Here is a 25909-nt window from a genome sequence, read left to right on the forward strand (position 1 = left end):
AGTCTCATTTTTTTGAATGCAAAGTAGCACATCAACAGAGTTATTTTGGTACAGTACCACTTCCTTGTGAAGTCTTGGCTGTGAAAGCAAGGAGGGCACGTGGTTCTGCCATGGCTCCTTCAGCACAGCTACTGCTGGGCTGGGATCATGGGGAAGGCAATCAGGATAAATCCATGAATCATCAGAAACAAATGGTTCATCTGTTTTCAATTGGGACCTGCCCTGTATAGTATGCAGAGTTACCTATTTCCAATCACAAAGCAAAGCTCTCCATCAGGCACTAAGTTAAACTGGCAGTTACTGCAGTAGTCTTTACCTAGCCACGCATTTAATGTGTAGGCTTTCTTTACTGATGTTTACTTGAAACTCTCCTTGTGCTCTGTAGATGGATTCCAGCTGCTTTTCCCACTCCCACACAACGACAGGGCAGGCAAAAAAATGAGTCACGTAGTTGTGTGTTGTGCTCCCTCATTTAATGGAAAGAGATGGCTGTCCTGAATGAGAATGGGAATTCAGGAAACTTTGTAAGATCCCAAGCACTAAAACTCTGTATCCTGAAAAACAGTCTCTTTCTTCTGCCTTTATCTTTTTTCCGTTTGGAAAGCCACGCGTTTGCTGTGGGAGCTGGTGGACCTGCTCTCCCATGTACCACATTGTTTCATACAGACACCTTTCACATTCATCCAGTGCTTTCGTTTGATTTTTTTGTTTGCATTTTCCACGAACAGGAAGGTGTGTGCCATCACTGTCAGTGGCTGTATCTGGCACAACCTTTATGAAAGTATCCCTGTGCTGTTTCCTCATTAGACAGGTTTTTCAGCGTCTCATTGAATGTATATACCTAAATGTGTCTGATCCTGTCCCTGCCTTAAAATGTTGCTATGATGCCACAGCTATAAGCCACCTTACTACAGAAACAGGGACATTATCCTCACCACAGGTGTTTTAAAAATAAAAAGTATTTCTGTTTTATATTATTTATTACCAGTGTTGACATGGGAACTTTGGGGTGTTCACATCACTCAGGGTAAAGGCTAGCAAATGGAGTCCTATGCCTGCATTGCTGTACAGGTCATCCTTGCTGCCTTTGCAAGGGTTTTAAAACTTTGGGCAATTATTTCTCCTGCCCACCCCCATGTAAATCTTTGACTTCCATTTTAGCCCTTATCCTCAATGCCTATGGCAGAAGCAGAGCTGGGAGGGAAGCATCTGTGTTGGCATTATGTGCAGGAATCACCCTCAGCACTGGCACGTCTGCATTTGCCCTGCGCCATGGTTGCAGGCGAAAAGAGGATTTTGGTCTGCAGACTTTTAGCAGTTTTGGCAGTGATACAGCCATGAAACAGTGGCCCAGAAACAGTGGGATTTCCAGTAAATCAAAGACTTCTCTGAGAAGCAGTTGCAGCATGGAGCAGGTCAGTGTGCAGATTGGCCATGCTGCCTGCGGATGTCAGAGAAGCGTGTCCTGTCTGGTGCAGCCCCTTCTAATCATCCTGGAGACATCATTTAATGGGACCTAAGAAATATTGTCTCATTTACATATCCTCGGATCTCAATTAAAAGACAATAACGCCATGTGGGATTGCAGTTTTAAGTCACAGAAAATATCTGGTATGATGAAACTGAATCTCATTATCTTGATGAAGTTTTTTTAAAAATATGAGTAAGTTTTTAAAAATAGTATGTTTGAATAAGAAACTGAGAATCTTGAGCATAAGGAGCTAGGAACCAGGATTGAGCACTAATTCAGGGATTTGGAAGTGAAGGATGTTGGGCAGCTCATGGAACAGAAGGGATAAGGCAGGACGGTGCAGACACTAAAACCAAGAAAAACAATAGACAACATGCAGGCCTGTTAATAACTTCATTAGCATTCATGTAAACCATTAAATAAACAAATGCATTTACAATCCTGTAAGCCTGATATTATTAACCCTTAACATTTATCTAGTGTGTCTCTGCAGGAGCAGATCATAGCAAAGGCTCTGATCTTTTTTTAACATGTTGAGAAACTGAGTCACAGAAAGATTGGTCAGGGATGCGGAGGACAATCAGTATTACAGCAAGGATCAAAACTAAGAAATCAAATCACTGGATAGAAGAAAGGCCTACTTCTTCCCATATTTTGCTTAGATACAGCTGCTTGATGCCCAGAATAAACTCTAGCTGATTGAATCTTGCTTGCAAGTTTTAAATGCCTGTTAGAAACAAATTTTGATCAAAAAATAAATTTGACTGAGGCACTGCCTTAGGGTTACTAATCTTTTGTAGCAGTTTTTCAGTGGCTTGCAATAGATATCTTTGGTTACTTGTGATCACCAACTATACAACGTGACTTCATTCCTTCCCTCAAACTAATGAACTTTCAACTGAATGGTGTATTTCTTTTCCTCCCCCAATACAGTTTTTTATTTGTGAGGGGTTTTCGGCTAGTCTGGACTTGATTTGTTTTGTGCTAGCTACCAGGCAGAAATCTCTTCAGTTCCTTGTGGACTGCACCTGCCAGATGATAAACCTGCCCTCCTACACCTCCTTCTGGATGAACTAGTGTGGTTGAACCACTCATAACCTGGATAGCTGGGTTGAAGTCAGTCTGGGTTCCAGCTATACTAACAAGTATATATATTCATATATATATATATATATATATATATATATATGAGTGAAAAAAAAATAGAGGGAGTGCCATGGCAACTTTTGTCCAATGGCTTACATTTTCTTCCTTTTCCTTCCTTTGATTCAAAATTCAGCACTGGGAAAAGTGAATCTTTCTATTACAGTTGGTGCTAAGCAGAGTTGCAGGGGAGAACTGTGAAACAGGTAACTTTCTTTGTATGGTTTCCTCAAGAAATTGTATTTACTGATGTTTCATTTCCTGTGTATTTCCCCATTTATGGTATGTGGATTATTAACCTGCCTGAATACAGTGGTTATATCAGACAGATAACCTGAGGGGCACATATGGCTTTCATAAAAATATAACACCCATTTCCATCATTGTGAACCATGTCATCTACCAGTCGGGTTGCCATAAATTGCTGTGAAATGCACGCAGCCTTAACCAGTAGTGAGGAGCACATAACTTAACCATGGAGTAACTAACCATCTTAATAAATCTAAATTCACTCTTTGCTGGAGACACTTCAGGGAAAGTGGGAACAATTTCTACAGCCTGTTATCCCACGTGGTTACGGTAATGTAAAGGGTAAGTAGAGTTGTTCTGCGGAGAGATTCCTATACCCTGCTCTGTTTCACCCACTATGTTTGGGAATCTCTGTCTTGTGTAAAACAAATAAAAAGCACTGCCAAGCAGCTGGTTTTGCAGCCAGAGTGCCCAGCATCCTTGTTCAGGGCCATCATTAAAAGATTTCATGAAACAGCCTTAAAAATGAAAAGTTTCCTTTCTGAGAGAGAGAGAGATAATTGAACTCATTGATTTGTTTCACGGTTTGTTTGCCCTTTCATTCCCTTCCTGAGGTGCTGTTTGTTGAGGAATGTCTCCAATTGCCAGAAAGACAGTGGGGTGTCTAATATTTCCCCGCCAGCTCTCCTTTCAGCCAGAGCAGAGTACTGTGGCAAGCCTACGATATGAATTTTTAATGCAGAACTTTATAACATAGCCCTTGCAGCACGGCTGCACTACTCTCTTGAGCTTTCAGATTTAATGCTCTGATGAACAGAGCACAGACTTGGGGCATTCGACAGCAGTCGGCATTAACCCCTACATTACTGAGTGTGTAGCACTTAATTTCCCTGTAGATTAATACAGACATGGGAGGAAAGATTCCAGATACTCCTGCATTGGAAAAGTATCAGAATAACTTGGAATTTGAGTCCCAAAATTATCTGTGATGTATTTTCCCTCTTTCGCTAATAATGGGAATTTTTAAGGCTATTTACTTTTCCTGGGTTCAACAATGATGCAGTCATTCTGTATTGGATAAAATGACACTGTCTTGGCCGCTGTCTGATCTCTGATAATGACCCACGCTGGTAGGCTAGCTGTTGAAAAAGGGGGAAAAAAATTAAATTAGCTCTATAATGCATCATTATAGATTAATTTGCCATAGGAATGTTCTTCCTGATCATATCATTTAGTTGTTCATGCCGTGAATCATGATAGTTTATCTGAAGGGATTTTGCTCTGTTTGGAATATGATCTTAACTAGGTGTGGATGTTCTTATTTGTCCATCATCTTATTTACCTAGCGAGAAGTGTAGAGCCCAGCAGTGTAGATAAGTAGTCCAAATTATTACTCTTGAGGGCATTAGCACATGTTTGTCAGTGTTGAATTTAATCTGTCGTAAAGCTGCCTATTCACCTAGCTTGTTTTAGTGTCTGGACTTTTTACTCTTCTGCAGTCTTGACAATAATAATTCTGCTTTACTGCAGTTAGTGCCACTGTGCCATTCATCGGCTTTTCTAAATCATCCCTTTACTTATTAAACAATACCAGTCCTAATGTATTATCTGGAGGAATATTGCTCTCAAAATCTTTTAAAGTCTGTCTGTGCAGTCCTTGGGTTTTTTGTAGCCAGTTCTTTTTGGTAGCAGAGCATGTCACAGCCAGGACTGGCCTTGTCAGGGATCTTGACAGGATTTTGTCAAGAGAAAAATGCGTTTGTAGGTTTAACTTTGATAATGGAGAAGGATTCTGATGTATTTAAATCGCAATAGGACTGGTGTAAGCCAGAGAGAATTAGATGGGGCACAGAACATGCAGAGGTGTTAATGGCATTCGGGAGGAAGACTTAGTGAGGAGTTTGTACTCTGGTGATGTTAAACCATTTGCCTTAAGCTCTTGCGAATGAGACATGCAAGTTGTTCTTAACTGATACCACAGAAGTACATTTACACTTTTTAATCATAAATCGGCATCTCTCCTTTGGTGAGACATTTACACATTTGTTTCAGATGAGGTCTTTTAAGCAGCTTGTCTCATTGATTATAGACCCAAGATTGTCTTTACTTCCTCCAGTGTTATTACTGACTCATGAGATTAAGGTTTTCGAGGCTTGTTACTAAATGCAGAGAGATCCTGTTGTTTCATTCAGTAGTTCTAGGCATTTATTAACTTTACTTCTATAAAAAAGCACTGTATTTTGATAGAAAATTTAGTTTAAGACTTTGTCTTATGGAAAGGACACTCCTGTTTTCATGTACTGTACTGGTAATTAGCTCTACATCTTATTTTTGTTGTGTCAAGCATGCTACCTAAAACAAGGCTGATGACTCAGTTTTGCCATATGTAAAAAGGGCACATGGGGTAAGGCAAGAGTTTATTAATGTGGATAGTCTTTCAGTCCTTGGATAGAAAAGTGGAAGTGCTGTTCTGATGCTTGCATTGTAGCCTGTAAAAATAAATGTACATAAATAGAAGCACATAAAATGCATTTGCTGACCATTCATTTGAACAGTGCCATCCATTAGGTCATTCTGTGATGAATGGAAATATTCTTCTTTCCTGGACACCACACCAAAGGAAAAAAGATGCATACGGCATCTGTCATAATAATAATAATGCTGTATTACCACTGACTGCCCCATAGCATGGCCATTATAACTCACTGGAATGGGCAAGTTTAATCATTATAGCATTTTTCATTGTTTTACCTGTGTGGTGCTTTAATGTGGGAGTCTTCTGCTTTTACTGAGCCAAAGTGGAAATATTTATTTAATGAGTTGTAGCAGATTTTTATATGCATAATGGTAGAGTTGAGGAGCATGACTCATAGGAAGTAAAAAGATCAACAAATTCAGTGCGTTTAACTGTTTCAAGTTCCTTGCCACTGTCCTTCCCATTTTGGGAAAGGTAATGAAGACTGCAGAGGAGCAAGAGGCAGAGTCTCCCAACCTGAATTCCAGAGATGCCCCTGCCTGACGCTCCCTGTCTCGACCCAAATCCTAGTGGTAAGCAAACAGGGGGTCTTCTAGAGTGTCTTGGCTTAGGCCCTTTCAGTGATGCTCACCTTCTGTGGCTTTGAAGTTTGCCTGCATAGCTGGAATGATCTTTTCCTGTAACTGACCCAAAAGAAAACATTGATTTTTTTTTTTTTTTTTAATTGCATGTGATCAGAAGAAAGTAGCTGCTGTAGTAAGTTACACTTTTTAATTACAGATTTTGATTTTGAGATATGCAGGATCTGAATCAGGAGGCTGTATCTGGACTTGCTTAAATGTGGGGTTCAAAGCCAGAATTAATAGAAGTTCTACTTTTAAAAGTGCTGGTAAATGACTGGAATGGCTTACATTTCTAGGGCAGAAGTTGAAATAATTAAATTGCAGCAGAGTGCATGGTATTGGTGTCTTTGAAGATCACGGTAAGAAAGTATTCCTCATAATAATGCAGTAGTACTTTTAATAACAGTCCTGGGTTTGTTTAGATTTGTGGAGCCAATAGGGAAATGTGCATTAGCATTGCAACTTGCCATCTGAGTGTGACAACAAACAACTCCCGCTATTTGAATGCTAACAACTGACAAGTCATTGGTATAGCCATTTGCCAGTTTAATGGCTTAAGCAGCTTAGTTTAATTAAACAGCAGCTTCTGTGTATGATACCAGGGAAAATAATGTTCTACTTAAAGCCGAGTTGTTTAGTGTTGTCCCTAACTTGCTGAAGATACCAACAGCTTCTCTGTTTCAGCATTCAGCTGGTGCATTGTCTGCCATTTCATATGCAAAATTTGTTTGCAACAAAGCCCCTTTTGGGGGTATGGATGAGCCTTAATCTATTAGTTAAGTGCAAACTCAGCATTGCCTTGGTGGCAGCAGTTTGTCCTTGGGCGGGAAGAGCTGCATCCATGGACTGCAGTTCCAGATGTGTTTCATCACAGAAATGTGTAGGCTGGGAGATCCTTCACCCCTTTACCAAAGGGCTCTAGGAGTAGAGGACTGGGAGCTTATTGATAAAGGGGTAAAATTCGTGCCTCCTGTCAGAAGGTGCATCTAACATGAACACAAAGCAATTGATAATCTGTTGTAGAAGGAGTGGGGGTTTTTGTGGTCTATCTGAAATTAATTTCATAGAGAGTAAGTGACTGTCAGGAAAAAGAGTCATGTCCTTTGCATATCATTCCCTAGTACCTGGAAGCTAGAAATAAATTTTTGTTGTGTAGTTGTGCTGGAGGTGATTTCTGGAGTCATTTTACTAGTTCCAGAATGAGAGTTTGGTGGGGAATGACAGAGGAAGGTGGCATTGCCACTTGAAGACACAGTTCCTTTTCTTAATAATGCTGCTTTTCAACTGATATCTTTTTGAAAAGTCTTTTTTATTTTACAAGGAGTATGTGGCGTGGGATCACTGTATTCTTTGGCTGATGTCCTTTCTTTCTCAAAGAGAATGGTGTAACATGAACTTCTGCACAGCAGATGAAGATTTAACACTTAGACTACTTAAGATTAGACCTGTAACATCATGTGTAGACAACTGATTATAAACGGCCTGGATTTCAGAGTTGTTCCTTTTGATTTCTGGTATCTGAAAATGTCAGCCACAGCACTTGTTTCCCTGTTACCTGATCCCTCTGTGTGCCAAGAGCCGTGAACTCCAAATATGTCAAAATACTTTGCAGGAATTTTTCCATCTTCTTTATTTCTCCTTTTCATTTCCCATACCTTCCTCTTCAGTCCTCACATACTATGAAAGCCTTTGAATCAGCGTGGCAGTTTATGCAAAATCTGTAATTCCGATATTATACCCATGTTAACAAAAATAAGGAGGCAACCAGAGGTTTTTTGAGGTTAAGAAGGTTGTAAAAATCCAGAATGCACAAGGTTTAGTTCAAGTTGTGCTTATTGGGGCAAGTATTTCACGTCTTGAACTAGAACCTCTTGAGACTGATACAGCCTAGCATTGTCTGATTTATTTAATCACATTTACATGAAATCAGATATATTCATCAACAGAGAACATCATGAGCAAATTGAATGAAAGCACTACTCAACAGAATTTCTGGCTTTGATAATAGAAAATATACTGTAAGTTTTAGCTGGCAGGGCTGCTGTTTTTAGCTCAATAGCAGATCATCCACGAAGGAAATGAGGGCAAGAAGGCTACTGCTATCTGTGACTTCTCCTTTCATTCCCTGCTTGATAAATAGGTGTGCAGAGCCCCTGCCACCGAGCCTTAAGGACATTGTTCATTAGCCCGTAGCAGTGGGAAGTGCCTACCCGGAGGCAGGAAGGAGTGACCTGCGCTGCTGTTTGTTTAGGAAGATAAGTGATGGTCTCCATGTGGGCATGTTTGGAGAAGGAAATGTTTCCGTGTTCTTGCTCACTCCAGACTCGGGCTGGACGCCGAGCTGTCCTGCCGGCGGGGCCCACCCTGTTGCACTCCGATCTTTGCCATATCGTGCACAGATTGAGGCAGAAAAGTCCTTTTTTAACAAACAACTTGAACCTGTAACTGGTGGTTTCTCAGTTATGTGTACATAAGCTTCATTTAGTTGAATAAAATAAACAGCAGATTAGTATTTGTTTACAAGACATGGGTGAATGGATTGATTTCTATGCTTCTATTTCATTAATTATTTGGGGGAAATGCTGATAGTTTATTAAAAGTAGAACTGTAGTCACAGCAAGGGGGTAGGGATTAAAGTTGTATTTTTGAATATTGCTGGAAAAAAATATGCACACAAAATGTCACATAGTAAATAATCAACAGAGTTTTGTTAGTTACTCCAATTTGTAGCCACTTAAATTTATCAGCAGTCTTTCCTTGGCTATACATATAGATGACTGTCTTAAAATACGTTGTGACTTTTTGTGCAGGTAGAAAAAATTCACCCATCATGTCTCGTTCTTTTAAGAACTGTAAAGATACAACATTGTTGTTCTAATCATGCAGGTATGGAGCTCCCAAATTGTGCATTACTGGTCTTTAGTCATCTTGGCAAATCAAGGAGATGTTCTTGTTGCCAGTCACAAAAGGAGGATAATACAGAGACTTTCTCAATGTCATGTGCTTCAGAGCTTATGTTATAAAACAGTTTATCCTTTTTTTTCCAGAGCTATCTACTTTTAAGGGCTTTGTTTTGTACGCTCTTGCGAATACATTTGCTGCATGCATTAGTCATTTACAGTACTTAGATCCTGTACTATTAAATTGTTAACATTTGGAGCCAGCTATAATTATCTTTATTATTATTATTATTTTTAATGGGCATAGTGCTTTCTTTCCTCTCTAGCTTTCCTAAACATTGGAGGCATCTTTAAGGTACTGCAGCAGCAGTCTTTGATTTCTGTTTATACTGTTTGTTTTCTTATCTTTCTAAAATACTGTGATCGCTAAGAGTTTTTTGTCTGCATGAAGTTTTTGTTTCTCTTGAATGTCTAAAATGGACATCCCAGGCAAAAATATACCTTAAAGGCATGGCCCTGCAGATTCACCATCTTCCATGACTTCTTTGCATTCGGTGTCTCAGAGAGCTGCTGTGGCTGGACACCCATGCTGCGTGAAGCAGTTCTATAAAGCTGATGCAAATACCAGTTGATGTAGTTGCTTGTTGTTTTTGATACCTAAAACAATATAAGAAATGGTAGTTACCAATGTCAATCACCGGCTATTCTACTAAAAGTTCTTTTTATCCATGTTCCAGTTAGGAACAGGGGGGGTTCTTTCACTTTTATTTAAAAGTGTGGAAGGCCTATAAACCAGCCTTTAGTTTAACTGTTGTTTTTTCTGATGCCTTATTTGAATTTTTCCATATCTGAAACCATAAAAGCTAGAGGTGCTTGACTTAAGCATTAATTGCACTTTTTTCCCAGTGTTTTTTGTTTGGTGGGGAAGCTGGAGGGAAGGAAAGACGATTGCATTGATGGTAGTGGTGCTCACATCTGGGGGACTATCATGGACAGACATTTCTTTGAGCTTCTAATTAAGATACTGTGGATCTCAGAAATGGTGGAAGGCTCTTAGCTACGCACAGTGTGGCCAGTTGGGCTGCAGTAGTATTAAGTGAGCTCTGTGTTGATGGTCTAGATCAGTGATTTTCTGTGTGTTCTGCAAATTCCTGCAATTCCACTGGTTATTGCTAAGACATCACAGAAATAACTGTGAAAGGCAACCAGTCATAAACTGTAAATGTGCTATACTAATGTTTCATCCTTTGATGGAAAACTCCAGGTAGTCTGAAAGTTAGAAAGGTTAGAAATCACTGTTGTAGATCCCCTGCTGTATAAGTTTTAGCTGGGTCTTGATCCTTTTAATCCAGCTGGATAAGTATCCATAGAACAGCAATGACTTTCTTGTCTTTTCCCTATTCATTGCCTTCATACTGTCATAGTTGTTATTGTAGTTTTAAATATACAGTATCTTGATGTTAAGTATGTCGGACCAGCTTAACTCATGAGAAAACCATTTCAGTACAGGGCTTGTAACTGATAATGGGTGTACTTTTGCCCTCTTCACTGAAAGACAGTGGCCACTAAATATAGCAGAGCGAGCTATTTTTGATTATGTAACATCTCTGTCTGTCTGTACTCTGATTAAATAATCTATTTTCTTGGCAAAGGAGTATGAGTTAATTTTCTATTATTGATCAAAAACATATTTTAGCTGTGATACAGATGACTTATTTGTCTTGCTGCCTGTTGGATTGATTTTTGTCGCCGCCTCATTGTCAGTGATGCTGTGGCACCGTGTTCGTGCAGAGTGGAGCCAGGCAGTTAGCTGGCAGCGGTGAGACATGCCAGGCACATGCCAGTTCTCACCCAGGTCAGTATTTAACAATCAATCTGTGTAATGTATGGTGGATAAGCGTTCCTCTTTCTCGTAACACTTTTTGTTACTCTTTTCTGGTGAATCTATTGACTGGTATCTGTAACAACTAAACTTTTTTTATTTAACGTTTCCCCACACACGTTTTTTTGTGGTTAATTCCTATTCCCTTGTATCTTCTACCTACATAGCACTGGTATTGTAGTAAGGTTAGCTGTACCAAATACCCTAAAATAAGCTACATGGCCAGGGCCTGTGGAAGACTTCATTATTGACCATTTCTGGGAACAAATTTAAGAAAAACAGTCCCTGGATTAAATTCGTGAGCTTTACAATGTATTCTTGCATCTTGCCCCTATAGACCCTCTCGTCCCACACCTTTTTTGTGTGTATGACAGCAGGCTGGTCTTATTTCTGATATAACATCAAATAAAATTTTGTTGCACACTCCAGCCTCTGGCTTGGGAAGATGATGCAGCTACAACAACCTGCAAGCGAAGGCAAGGCGGTGGGGGAAGGAGGCAGAGCTGTGTGCAGCTGGAGGGGCCAGCAAGTCTGGCCCCATCCTCTCTGTTTGTGTAACAGTTCAGAAGCAAAGGTTCCCTGAATTACTGATTTACTCCTTAATGCCATAAAAGTAGCTAAGCCTAGAGAAAATAGCAGAAGACTAGATAGGCTTTATCTGGGAAGTTTAAAACTTTTACGCATACAGTGCAGGAACTGACAGCACAAACTGTCCCCTTAGGGTAAAAGAAGGGGAAATTCCCCTGCACTGTGGCTGTGCCTGTGTACAAGTTCATGCTCCAGATAAGTACCCAACTGAACTCAAATTGAGGAAGGAGAAGCTGCATCTTTGCAAGCAGTGTGTCTTTCTGGGGTGTCCCATTTTGCATAGAGCTTAGCGTGTAGGTCCGCACCCAGCCCGCGTGTCTGGCTCGGCAGCTTACAGATCAGCCCAGCTCACCGGGGCTCGCAGGTGAGACCCCAGAGCCGGGCAGAGGCTATCACGCCTGGAGAAATGTGGGTGCTGCAGCAGGAGGGAGAGGGGAGTATGGTGGAGGTGTGACACTTCGTATGGTTATGGGCTTACCTTTACACCCCCCGAGGTCAGGGAGCAACCAGGGAAGGGTGTTTGGCTGTTGAAGGTCTAAACAGTGTAGACTTGCTCATGAAGCAAATGCTGGTTTTGTGGCTCTATGACCAGTTGGTTAATAGAGTTAGAACTGCATTAAAAAATAGGCAAATCCAAAAGGTAGATCAGTGTTGTCTTACCTCCTTTCTCTGCTACAGCTGTTTGTTACCTTTAGGAAGGAAGGTTTTCACCCACTGAAGAGGCTTCTGACATCAGCGTATCTTTTGGATATAGTAGAAATGTTGAGGAATTGTCGTTAGCAACAGAAAACTATTATTTCCAGTTCAAACTCCCCTTCTGTAGAAATACTAAACCTGTTATATTAACTGTTGAAACAGAATAATCAAATAGTTCCATACCACAGACTACAATATTAGTCAAGCCTAAAGCTGTTTTACTTCAGCAGTATTTTAAAGGCTAAACAACTGTTGAGAGGGAAATAGAGAATTTGAAAAGTGTTTCTGCAAATAAAATTGTAAAAGGTTAAATCAGAAAATACTGCACTGTTGTCCTCCAAGGGCTTGCAGTAGTACCTAGTGTTGTTGGGTTTTGCCACAAAGGATTATTTAAAGTAATTTTGCTGTCTAATATATATCTAGTTTAGATTCTGTGTAGACAGGCAATCTGTCAATCATATTAGTGAGCATCTCTTATAATCCGATAAAACTGGAGGCTTAAGTTAGAATAGAATTGAGCAGCTTTATATATTCAGCAAAGATGTAAAAATAAAATATGCCAGATACTCTGCTGGTACAGGTGATTCGAGTGAAGTTGTGCTGATTCACACCAGCACAGCATCTAATTGGTGCCAACCTACCATCCAGCTCCTCGACCAAGTAAAACTCCTGAGGGCAACTGGAGGCTGAGTCTGCTCTTTGGGGTGCCCCACTGGAGTGAGAGCAAATCTAGAGGGGGGGAAGGGAAAGAGAGGAAGGCAACCCTTTCATCTGAAGACAAGGAGATTGTTCTGTGTCTCAGGCATCGGTCTCCATTAAGTAATAATGAACTGGTGCTTGTTGTGCAGATTTAGACAATACCTACCTTTTCTCCTTCCTCCGGTTTGTTTTCTCTATTCTGTGGTCTCCCGTTCCCTCCTTTGTTTCTTTCTGCCTGGTTTTTTGCAGCTTTGTCACTCAGGTCAACAAGATTCAGGCAACTGATAGCTATAAACTGAAACTGCAAAATGGTGACATGATTGCAATTTGACAGAACTAGTGTTTCCATTCAAAGCAAAGCTGGAACAAATTGGGAAGAGAGAAAACCATATTGGTAATTTGATACATTATTATAAAGATAGCAATCATCCTGGTTTTTAATCTTCAGCATAGCTTATGGGAAAGGTAAAGCCTACTCAAAATGTACAGTAAACACATCTCCCATCATCTTTATGCTATTTTCAGTCCATTTATTGGATAGAAGGACATCAGTTGCCTTTATCAGAGACCATGTAATGCTGTTTACTTTGATAGCCAGAAGGAAATACTTGCTTGAGTAGCTAGGAGAGAATAGCACATCACCTAGATTCACTTCTAAAGCCAAAAGCATCTAAAGCATTCATTCCCCAAATACATCTCCCACTTGAATGCTGTGTTACTGCAGAGTCAACATTTAGCTTTTCTTTTGCACAATGTGCATGTCCTTTACATAGATAAAGGCAAAAGGCAAAAATAAGTTGCATTTTTATCCACATTCTATCACTAAATAATGCCTTTTTGTTGTCCATCATAAACCACTGACCAGATGCTACAGGTGCATTTGACAATGTAGGGAAGCAGGATATTATCATATTTGGGTGCTTGTTAGTAAATGTGCTTGGAGGGATATGTAAGCAGCTTGGTAAGAAATAGTGAATTGGAGATTATTGGCCTAGTGGACATATTTATTTTGTTTCATGCCAGTAAATCCTTCAAAAGGCCTTGTAGGATGTTGTCTTATACTCTGTAGTACCAGTTACTAAAGTCAGACTGGGTAGAGGGGACAGATAATTTGGAGAACTTGAGCTTTTCAGCTAAGATTGAAGCAGGTATGGATTTCTCTTCTTTAGTCTGTTACATTTACCCTAATACATGTTCAGGCCACTGGAAAATTATCGTTCTCCACAAGGTAGGAACTGATGGTCTGTTATTGCTGTGGTGGTAAACAATAATTTTCCCTTGATATATGCCTGTGGAGTGACACCTATACATAAAATTGCTTACTGTACTGTTTTATTTTCAAACTGACTTAAATCTGTTTCACTGAATATAGACTGAGGTAAGTTAAAGAAAAGCATTTTATAGGTACTTACAGCGATGGACAAAGATACAGAATAAGTTAGTGGGGAAACTAATAGATACCTAGATTTTCCAAATTACTGAGCTCCCCAGCTCTTTCTGCAGTTAAGGAGAAGAAGAGATGCTGAGTGCCTCTTGAAACTCCTAAAGATGAATCTGGAATATGTATGTTGCTATAGTAAAAATTATGAACAGTGTCCAATTTTTGAGGTTATTTTTGTTTTAAAGAAAACAAATATACAGAAATATGTGATTTTAGCATTGATGTAGAATGAGGGAACATTGTTCATTTTGGAGTTGTAACTACTCATAACCTAAAGTAATTTTTCAGGTGTGATATGGTGATTCTAAAAAAACCAAACAACCAAAAAAACCAGCAAAAAAACCCCATGACCTTGCCAAGATATATGTACTGATTTTATACATTGTAACTCCAGGGACATTATTGAGTAAGTTAAAATATTTGTGTGTATTTTTAGAGGATCTTTAATCAAAGCATAGACAATTCTTCCTGCTGATTCTTCACAGTTTAAAGTATTGCCATTCTGATAAAAAAGAATGACACCTAAGATGCCTGCAGTTAGGGTTTCTAATTTTGGATAAATTATCTATTTTAACTCCATCAGTAAAAACAAGTAAATTGTTGCAGGTGCTGTATTTCCAAAATGCCAAACTATTATTATTTATTTGGCGAAACAGTTATAAACCAGCTTATATGAGTTGTAGAGCAGCAGAGTTAATCAGTTAAGACTTGGTCTTTAAGGAAGTTCTTATTTTATACTTTGTTATGCATTTTTTTCAAGTAAAATAAAAAATGGCAAGTTCTGTTCTTGTGCCGTGGGAGCAGAGCAGCCTAATTGTGCGTCCGTACACATGTAGCCAGCAGCAGCACTGCATGACCACAGCCTTCAGCCCAGCTTCCTAAGGAAATGAAGCTTCCCTGAGCTTGTGGTCTGTTTTACTGCCAGCCTGCTTGGTGATCAGTTTGCAGTTCATCAGTTCCCCTCCTAAATTAACTTGGAAGCTGATGATTGACTTCAACAGTAATTAACAGCATTAGAAATCACCAGCACAGGGAGCTCTGGTGAATCTTGTAGGAACTGGGAATGGATAGGAAAGACAGACAAATAATCCATTTGAGTGGTGGGCTGCAGGTTGAGAGAGCAGCAGTTGCCTCTCCACTTGCTGGTTCGTCAGCCATGTATGTGTTGCTGGCAAGCATTCATAATCTGTATTTCCATTTGTGGGCTGGGAGGTAAAGAGATGACATTTAGGGGATAAGGGAGTGATTTAGAAATACTGCAGGAGGAAGTAGCAATGGGGGGCAGCTACAAAGCAGAGATGGGACAGCTAATATTATTACAATAGATACTGTCTAAACAACTTTATAGGAACAATCAATAGGAAACAGTGCTTTATTTGTATTTGGGCTTACGGGAGAATGTGTTATTTTATCCACTGACTCACCTCCACGTAGAGCATCACAGGAAACAGTGTGCAAGCTTTCAGTGTATCTCAGGTAAAACTCTGGTCCTACCAAATCAGGTTTTGTAATAGTGCTGACTTGTTGCTTTATAGTGAGGATTTTGCTCACTGTGGGAATCCTGTAGACTCCAAATCATGAAAATGGGTAAGAATATGCCTGACTCCACCACTTCAGAGGCTGTTACTTGTTTTCTTCCATCAGGCCAGTGCAAAGCACCTTTTTGGAGCAAGCCGGTATTGACCAAGTCTATTAAATTTTGCACAAATGATAGCTTCTCTGTTTAATTGTGTAACAGATTAACTGACATCTAATGCTCTGTGAGTAGGCTGCAGAAATGGTCAAGTCCTGACAACAGGAATAAACACCCAGACAGCAGGGCATGGACCCAGAGCTTTAAAAGTTCCCACCTGCTCTGCAGGGACATGTTCTGAAAGTCAGTGAAGTTCATGGCAGGTGAGAAAGTGTTAGGGTTTACATGTTTGGGAGTAAATTGAACTAAGCTACCATTAGTAAAACAATCACTTCCCAAAATGACTTGCAAAGGATGCTTTAGATTAGGGTTCCTGACAGTGTGGACCACAGACCCACTAGTGGAATAAGTGAACAGAGGGGAGTCCTCTGCATTGTCTGGTATGAGATGCACATTCCTCCTACTTATGTTGGGATCAAAAAGAAATGATGGAATGGAAAACCTAGGAAACAGTGAGAAACTTGCTTTGTATATGAGGAGAGCAGCTTTCTGTTAGAAAAATCTCTAAAGCTTATGTTTGGATCCTTGGGAAACAATGATTTCATCATCAAATCTAACTACAGAGTATACCCAAAAGAACCAAAATGAGTACAATTACAGGGAACATAAGGTTTAATAATGATGCTGCCTTAATGTGATTAATAAGACTGCTGATTTCCCACGTCTTATCAGCCGACTATAACACTGTTTTGTATATTTGTTATCTCCATTATGCATTGTAGTATGGGTAGATAAATAGAAATACCATGGAGGCAACAGGAAACAAAACAAAAATAATCAAACATGTTTATCACTAGAGCATTAAAATGGCTGCTGTGGCAGACACCAGATGAATTATGCAATACATAACTTAATTCTCTGGGCCACAGATGTTTCATTTTTCCTGCAAGAAGATGATTGAACCTTGAATGACAGTTTCAGGCAGTCTTTGATTGCTCTGTGGGTCACATGCTTGATATGACCTGCATTTGAGTTGCTTTCTACATGCTGTTGCTTTATAAAACATGTAAAATTGACATCGTGTTGGCTGCTCAAGGCCAAGTCAGGAGTAATTCCATGCTTTCGATACGCTTTGTGTCCGAGTGAGCGAGAGGGAAGGGCGTCTGTGTTTAAATTCTGGTATGTTATTGAATCAACTGAAGTCAGGAGAGGGGAATTGCAGCAAGCTCTTTCAATTTGTAACAGGAGGCACTAGGAAATAGAGAGTTTGCCGCATCTGTGTCATCTTGCATTGTTAGAAAATCCTCAGAGCCGTAGTATTGGATCAGGCAGTGACTCCTGCTACCCAGGGCATAGCACAGTGCAGATTGGCAATGGCCAGGAAAGCAGCTGGAAATATTTGTTTGTCTAAATTGGCTCCTCTGAGCATGAATGTTCGGCATAACCTGAACCTGGAGATTGTGTTCCTCACCCTGAGGACTTGATTCTGCAAATCTGGTGGGTTTGTACTGATACTGGTGCAGTATCTCAATCTCAGAACATTAATGCAGGTGGGATTTGGGCATAAATACATCAAAAATTAAACATCAGAAAGTTCTTTCTGCTTTTCTCCACAGTCTCTAAAGGCAGGTCAAAATGATTCTGCCAGAACTGAATTGTGGGGACTCCTCTCTTTGCCTGCCAGTACTAGAACCTGCAGGAACACGAGTCGACAGCTCGTGAGGGTGCAGTCTTCTCACCAGCTCCCTCAGAAGTTAGTGGAAACCAATTTTTAGGGGCATCTAAACAAGGTCATTTGTTTCTGCACATTTCAGGTGCAAAAATTACCTTGTGTTTCAACAGCCACCTTTGAACTCCTCAGTGGCCCAAAGGATTGTCTATCAGTGGTCTGAGGTGGGAGGAAGCCCAGAATGATCCAAATCTGGACACTCCTAATTACTGATTTTAACACTAGTCATAGGGCTTTGCAGGGTAAAGCAAAAATACATTGTGAAAGAGGACATGTTTGATCATGAGACCGGGAGAAAAAAGGATTTATCACGTTTGTTTTCCTTTCTGTGATGGGCAGCATGATGGCTGGACACAGAGTTCACAAAAGACCTGTTCTTGTGGAGAGAAAAACACAATGATAGTTGAGTAAGAGGTGTTTAAGTGGAGGATGAAGCAGTACGGGGAGCTAAGATGCATACTGGCTGTGGTGCAGTATATGTAAATATGTGCCACGTAAGAAAATAGTATTGTCATCAAATAGAAAAAGATGTACCATCTATTTATAGATTGGGCTACTTTTTAATACAACCAATACGCCTTTTCTTTATGCCAGCTGCTTACATTAAGCGTTCTTTGGTTTGCAAAGTGTGCCAAGGCCATGTGTGTGTAATACTATGGGAATTACAGCTCTGGGGTTCTATGAGTTGATATATTCTGTTACATATAATTCTTTTTTTTTCTCTCTATATTTTATTGAGCGTATCAATTAGTGTCACTCATATCAATTTCTCCCTGTAGAAATGATTAAGAAAACACTGCTGATCTTTAGAAATTCTGCTCCCTAGTGTATCACTGGAATAAAACTGATTTCTGTTGTGTTTAAAACTTTATAATTGCAAACATGATTTTCTTATCCTTGAAATCCTGACTTAATCCATGAAAGAGAAAACAAAGTGCTGTGCAGGTTTTCTTAGAAAGCAGTTTTTCTACAGACTGAAAGAGGTTTTATACTACAGGGTCTTTTCCTTCTAACGATCGAGGTGATTCTTGTCTTGTATTGTCCAAGTATTGCTCAATATCTTGGGCTTTATAAGCAGTTTCTTTAACCTGTATCAATATTTGATGATCACTTGACATCTTTCAAGCGCCTAGGACATCATTTATTTGAAGATCATACCTGCAGCTGGTGCGACTGCATGATCCCAGTACTTACAATAGTAACCTGGTGTGCTTAATGAGAAATCTTTGTGTGCGATTTAGTTTATTTTTTCAGCTTGAATCTGTATGCAGTGCACTGCATGGATGCAAGGCTAGCAATGAGAGGAAACAAGAATTAATTCTAATAAAACAAAAAAAACCTGGAAAAGTTAGCACTGAATCTCTGCCCTTTTTGCTAGGGCAGGAACTTGATTTAGTGTAGGATAACTGCAAAGGGGGGTCTGGACAATGTACAGTGGACATTTAACCATTCCTCAGCTTAATCCAGATGACGTATTGTGTAATCGCTGGAGCACCTGAAACCAGCGTTTCTTTGATCTCTCAATTTAAAGCCTTCAGTGTTTCACTGCTTAGCAGGGAGAGGATTTTTTCTTCAATTGAGTTCCTAGGAAAGGAAACACCCAATTCATTACTAAAGTTGGTGGATTTATGAATCCCTGAACAGAGAAATTCTTTTACAAGAGGTCTGGATTTATATGACATTGGAAAAAGGATTATCTGATCTGAAGATCCTTAGAGGGTTGCTGTGAAAGAAAATATTAACCTATAGCTCTTGCAATTTGAAAAGTAGATTTGAGAACTTAGTAGTAAAAAGTCTGTGAGTTCTTGGCCTTTGATGTGCTATACTGGTTATGCTGAAATAACATTTTTTTTCTTTCATTGTACAACCCTTGTGTCTATGACTTTTGGAGGTTTTTTTTAGCCATTAAGGTGGATTTATCTAATATGGCTGTTTGGTGGATTAGAATCATTATGAATTCTAAAAATGCCTAAACTATGTGTACAGCAATATTCATAAGATGCAAGAAAAACAGAATAAGTGGATTTTTTTATATTACCTTCTATCGGAAACTTTCTAGCAGCTTAAAAGAAAGCGTTTTGTTCTTCATACGTAGGTCCTAGAAATTAAGCAAGCCAAATACCATATGTACCTTGGCATGGTCTCTGAGGTGCAGGGATTAGATGAGGGCATCTACCAGCAGAGCTTAGAAAGAGTCTTGAATTTGGGTAGGAAATTTGTCATCCTTCTTTTTTACTTAAAATAAAATAAAAATAGAATTGAATATTCAAATGCTGGAACGCTCTTGTGCCCTGAGTGAATGCCGTGATCATTGGGCTGCAGGCAATTTTGACGTTGTTTAGTGATCCGAAATTACTTCCTAGACCCAGGAACCTTCCCTGATAAAAATTTTATTGAAACTTGAAAAAAATTCAATGCGCTGCTTTTTTTTGCTTGCCTTTTTTTTTTTTTTTTTTTTTATCCTCTGGCCCTTCTCCTTCTTTCCTTCCCCTCCCAAATGTCCCAAATAACTCTTCCCATTTTGTCTTGTGCTAGCAAAGTACTAGATTATACTGCCTCTAATTTTACGAGGCTAAGATGTTTACCTAATTCAGTCAAAATTTGCTCTGTGACAATCATAGATACATGTTACAAGTAGGATTTTTCTCTTTTTCTTAATTAAACATAAATGCACATTAGTTGATAATGTATGCTTTTAGTTTGAAATTGCCTGTGTAATGTTTTAGTAATTAAAACATTTTAACAAGCCCCAGTGGCTCCATATACCGTTTGCTCTGACTGGTAAACTTATACATGTTTTTAAAGAAAACAAATGTGTGGGAAAAAATGTTGTTTGTTTTTTGCCAAACCAAAATATTAATCTGCCCTGCTAGTGAAGTTTCTTGGCCATGCCACTGACTGCAATTTCAAAAGTGTCATCTGTATTTTTCAGTTCTTCCATGTATAAAGAATCCAACAGCAGTTTCCTTCAAGGTTCAGTAAGTTTGAATGTTTAGGGGGCTGTAGCCACAAGATTTGGCAAACCATTCGCTTGTCATGTTAATAAAAAAGGAATTGTTTCTGCCTCTTTAAGCTAGTATCTAAATGAAGGAGTTGGATCAACTGGATTTTAATCATAAAGTCCAGATTCTTCTTGCTTGCAAGTGAATAGCTTCATGGTGTTTAGGGGTTTCATCTGATTTAATTTTATTTAGAAAAAGAACTGAGCTTCTTCCATGTTACCAATTCTTGAATTTGCTTGCTTGTTATGCTGTTCCAACCTAATTGGTTATCTTGATCTTAAAAAGAAAATAGAGCCTTTCTGTGGTTTTTATTTCCCATAAGCAATTGAATTGAAAAGTGGGGTGGTTTGGTTTTGGTTTTTTTTTAAACTCCTTAAGTTCTTTTTTTTTTTATAGATGGCATGTTAGCTTTGAGGGCTCTTTCATGACTGGTAAAAGCTTATACCTTGTAAAATCTATAACTTTTAATGTGTTTTATTTTTCACTTCAAACACAGTAGCAAGACAAGAAATAATAGAATATTTCCTGGTCATGCTGTTTCAACAGTTCAGATTCTTTTTACTTGGTGATGCTTATTCTGTAGCTCCAAATGCTTGGGCTTAAAATTTTATTTCCAAATTCCTTAGCCTGAAAGTGTTGAAACTTAGAACAAGCTATCTGTAATACAGACTGGAGAACTGTCTTGCTTATATGATTACTTTTCCTCTAACACAGAGATTATAAGGAATTAGATCAGATAAATGATTATACTGTCTGTGGAATGAGAAAACATAGGGTAGATAATATTTGTTCCTGAAAACAGCTTTTACCAACTCTTTTTCTGATTATCTGTTTTAATGTTAAGAAACTATCACCCTTGACAAACCCTGAATAATGTTGGGTTGCAATGTAGAATCTGCTGTAAAAGACTGTAAATATCAGTGTATTCTAGAAAAAGGCGTGATTGTTACTAATTACCCTCATTCACTGTGTCTATCTGAAGGCAGAACTTTGGGGTTTTTCTCCTTGCCTTCAGCTCTTGGGGTGATGGGGGAATGCAGGCACTCACAAGAGGCCAAGTCATGTGTTCCTTCAGGAACAAAGGATGTTAAAAGTAAAATCATCAGATCTGTGTCTCTTAAAATTGAGTTTAGTTCGCATGGAATGACTTTGGTCAGAAATTTAGGGTCAGTATAGCCACGGATTTGCTAAACTTGGCCATTGTTCCCTTCAAGGTTCCCACCAGATCTTCAATGAAAACCTGCAGGACAAGATGCTGGCAGCCTTGAGCTTGATGGTATTTTGCCTGTCAAATAGTTCCGGTGAAATAAAGAGAAATATTGAAATAGGGAGGGCTGAAAATGAGCAAATGTGGCGGATGGTGAATAGATCAAAAATTACCTGTGTGGGACTAACTCAGTCAGCCAAAGTGGAGTTTCCTCGTACCTTGCAGGTTTGAATTCGACACGGTGCTTTGTAAACAATAAATCAATGCAAGTTGTTTCTGTGAGTGCATAAAAGGTGTGAGAACTGTAATTTATTTTATAATAAATACTTCTGCTGAGCAAACAGTGAATGTAGCTATTAGAGACTTTCTCAAATAAGTGATTTTAGACTGCCGAGTACCAGCTACTGATGTGGTAGTTGAGCTTTTAAAATGAAAAGACTGAATTCCTTTTGAAGATTCTTCTGAATGCTGTTGACACTTGTGCTAGGAAAGAATATAGAGTAATTTAATTCATTACTTTACTTAAAGATAACATTTATGGTTGCAGCATTAACCTCCATTGGTGTGCAGACTGCTAGGCTGGAGATGTTTTGCTTGAATTTTTTTGGAGATGTTGCATCCTTCTATTAGGTGTGGGGAGATAGATTGTGTGTGGGAAAGCTACGTAGAAAAAATGTATGAGGGAAAGGGGAGTTCAGGATCAGTCAGCTGGTGTGTCTGGATGCAAGGACAAAGGGACAATTTTGCCCTTGGCTACAGTTTGACACTTCTACTGGATTTAGTCAGAATTATCTGTGCACGCTGAAGGGCAGAAATGTCATTTTTATGGCGTTCTATATCCTCAGTCGCTTTTTTTTGTAATTGGCTTCGTATACCAGTGCTGTAATAGAGCTCTTAAATCCTGACCCCAGCTGAAATGGCATACAAATACTGGTATTAATACTTCTGTCCATTTTAAATACAGGATTGTCCTGAGTCTTTCCACCTCATTTTTCAGGCACCATCCTATGTTTCAGCCTGTTTTACTGGCAGCCATGCACCTTTCCGCTGGCCTGGGGTGCTCCTCTGCTTTACTGCTCTTGGTATAATCTCCCCTTGGTCCTTTGGCCTCACACGTCCCTCTGTTCCTTCTCTCGCTCTGCTGTCTTCATCTGTTTCCCTACCCTTGACTCCCTTCCCTTGCTTCTGTGACCTTTAAAGGTGACTGAGGGTCCTTTGATGGGTCCAGACCCCTTCACAGTTCTGCCTCTTCCTGCTCATCTCTTCTGCGTTAGAGTCATCTTCTTTTCTCCAAAAAAAAGTTCCCTTTGCTGAACTGAAAAACAACCTGTCTGCTCCCAAAGCAGGGCACTTTTCCTCTCCCGGTCCAAGGGGTTTGCGCTTCTGAGTCCTTTGCTCTTCTCAGGTTTTGCAGTTTTTCAGACCTTTGGCTGATACCTGGCACCCCCTGTTTGGGAGGAAAGGCAGTGATTTTATTGTTCTCCAAACCCTACAGAGAAGTGAGTGGAAACTGGATTCGCTTAAGCTGTAAGCCGGCGTGTTGGGATGGGACATTCCCAGCTCTGATCTGGGAGGCATGTGACATAATCCAGACACCATTTACTGGCTCCATATAACCTGAGGCATTCACACATAAATTCAGCCTGAATGAATAAGCTTATATAAAGAGGATCCTTAAACTATCCTGGCTAAAAATATTTGTAACACGCTGGGAAACTTTTTTTTTTTTTTTTTTTTTTTTTTGGTGCATTAGGATGCTCTCTCCGCTCTTATCTCTGTTACAGATTCATAAGGGGGTCACTTGCATGGTCTTAGGGACATCTTTTCCATGTGAAATACTGTAATTTCTTTAAGTGGGTTAGCAGGTATTTTGGGGCTGAAGTCTAAAACAAAAGATGTTTTACAACTACAGAGGCTAAAGAGATCGAAAGTGTTATTGTAGGCTTATGTTAACCTGTCCAGGTGAGTCTTCTGGCTACTCCCTGCACACTTTGAATCCTTATTTGCCCAAGGAGTGATTGTTCAATTCAGTAACTAATGTTTATTATTTATTATTAATTCAGAACGTCATGTGCATGGTATCTTTCCAATGTAAGAGCACATTAACTTCTCCTGCACAAGAAAACACATGTTAATCTGTTTTCCATTATTGTCCAGAAGATTTTTTCAAATGGCAATTCATGTTGCCCTGACAACATTAAAGGCTGTAATTAAAAATAATTTTCCATTAACTTACATACATACACATTTACTTATTATGATCTTTTACTGCATTTCCCTAAGTGTGCATGCAGAAACCTAAAATGCTGATGAAGAGAAAGTCAATATTCAGTGTAATGATCCAGTGTCGAGTGTGCCAGTACCCTGATGTACTTCAATTAACCATCTTTCCCAGCAACACCTGCACAGAAAAATGGATCTTCTGTGGGATCAGCAGAAAAACAAACCCTGATTTTTCTGCATTGGCAGAGGAAGGGAATTCCAGTATTTCACAGCTTTTACTGATAATGATCTGCTACAGATTAAAAACAAAAAACAGACTTTATGGTGTTGGCAGATTGCAAAAGGACTTGCTGGTTAAAGCTGCTGTTCATAGGAGATGAGGATAGTGTTTATTGCTTCCATATGGTCCAGAGATATAGGACAGGCATAATGTCTTGGGAGAAGTAATATGTCTTATTATACTGATACAGAACATACTTCTAGGTCTGTAGGCCCTTTTCCTGGTACCTTTCACAGGTGAGAGCATGTGTGTGAAATATTTGCCCATGATTCAGCATGATGATAAAAAAAGATTGCTTAAGGATTGGATCCATTTGTGTGAACGAAGTCTTAGAAATGCTGGGGTTTTTTAAAGGGTCAGGGCTGGTAGCTGCCACCTAACACACGTATGTGAAGGATCTGGTTTTCCTTGACTACCTGTATAGTTTCCAACCCTTCGATTTTCCTGTTCAGCTTTGTAGCGTGCATTAAGAGCCTGAGTCTAAATTTAGAGTTTCATAAATTTGTGTCAAAAAACTCTTATCTGCATAATGTAAAATTAAATTTCTTGGTCTCTTTGACCTTGTGATATTTTTTTCCTAGCCAAATTTAGAACCAAACTTCTAGGCACACTGGAACAGAAGAGTAACAGGCCACTTTCATGTACGTGTATACAAGTAGTTGACTGAAGAACTGTAGTCTTCGACTTCGCCGTAATCATCACTTGTGAAGCACAGTTACATGTAGGAAAGATGACACTGCCCTTCTGCAGAAGGTTGGGGAGTAAGACCTTCAAAGATCTGATGAATATGCTCAAATATCAATACGCTTATTTCATTGCAAAAAGGGAACAGGCAAAGGAATTGGAGACTTGCAAACCAGTCCACAGAGCTGAAACCCAAGAGGATTTCACCAGTCAAAAGACTGGCTGATCAGTCTTACTGTGTCTTTTTAAAAACATATTGAAAATTGATGTTGTTTGTATGAATGTTGCGATTGTACTGTACATGAACTCATATAGCAGGCATTCTTCATGTGATAACAGGACTTCTGCTCTCTTGTTCTCCCAGGGCTGATGAAATCGAGATGATCATGACAGACCTTGAAAGAGCAAATCAGGTAGGATTTTAAATGAGTCCCCCATAAAATTCTAAGTGTGACTGATTTTTTTGTTTCTTCTCTTTTGGATTTCATGACAGTTCTTTTATATGCACTTAGCAGTCATAACTGTGTAGAGTAAGAAAATATGCAAATTCAGAGAAAAATACAGCTCTTTAGGGATACTCTGTAAGGATCGTATGCACAGTAGAGTAGTGCTTGCCATGTATTTACCTTCTAATAATTTAAACTTAAGTTTCCCGCTATAGTTATTCTTGGGTTTATGTTTCTAAATCCATCATGTTGGCCCCTACTCGGACGTGCAGGTAACTGCCGGAATTAAAGGGCCTCTGCCCTGCAGCAGTGGCAGGGCTGCCAGCAGCCTGACCTAGGGAGGCCTGACCTGCTGCTGCAGCTCTAGCTTTTGTGGACTTCTCTGGACTTTTCTTTTTCCTTCCTTTTCTGTTATGTTTTTAGCGTATTAATTTTTAGCAAGGGTTGGATCAGACTGTGCCATGCAGGAGAACAAAGAAATTGTAATTTGTTCCTGCAGATCCTAATTTGGTAGACTGTGAAATGTCCCTCCCACGT

The 25909-nt window shown here is 39.4% G+C and overlaps 1 protein-coding gene across 11 annotated transcripts in view; it reads left to right on the top strand.

Moving 5' to 3' along the window:
• The window catches only part of CUX1 (cut like homeobox 1), a 284036-nt gene that overhangs the window by 155788 nt on the left and 102339 nt on the right, over nt 1-25909 (top strand). For all 11 annotated transcript variants that reach the window (XM_041126411.1, XM_030027002.1, XM_041126412.1 and 8 more), the window contains exon 9: nt 25291-25339. In XM_041126411.1, coding sequence (XP_040982345.1) covers nt 25291-25339 — 49 coding nt within the window. The remainder of the gene's footprint in view (nt 1-25290; nt 25340-25909) is intronic.

This window comes from Aquila chrysaetos, chromosome 10 (assembly GCF_900496995.4).
Source record: "Aquila chrysaetos chrysaetos chromosome 10, bAquChr1.4, whole genome shotgun sequence".
Taxonomy (NCBI): domain Eukaryota; kingdom Metazoa; phylum Chordata; class Aves; order Accipitriformes; family Accipitridae; genus Aquila; species Aquila chrysaetos.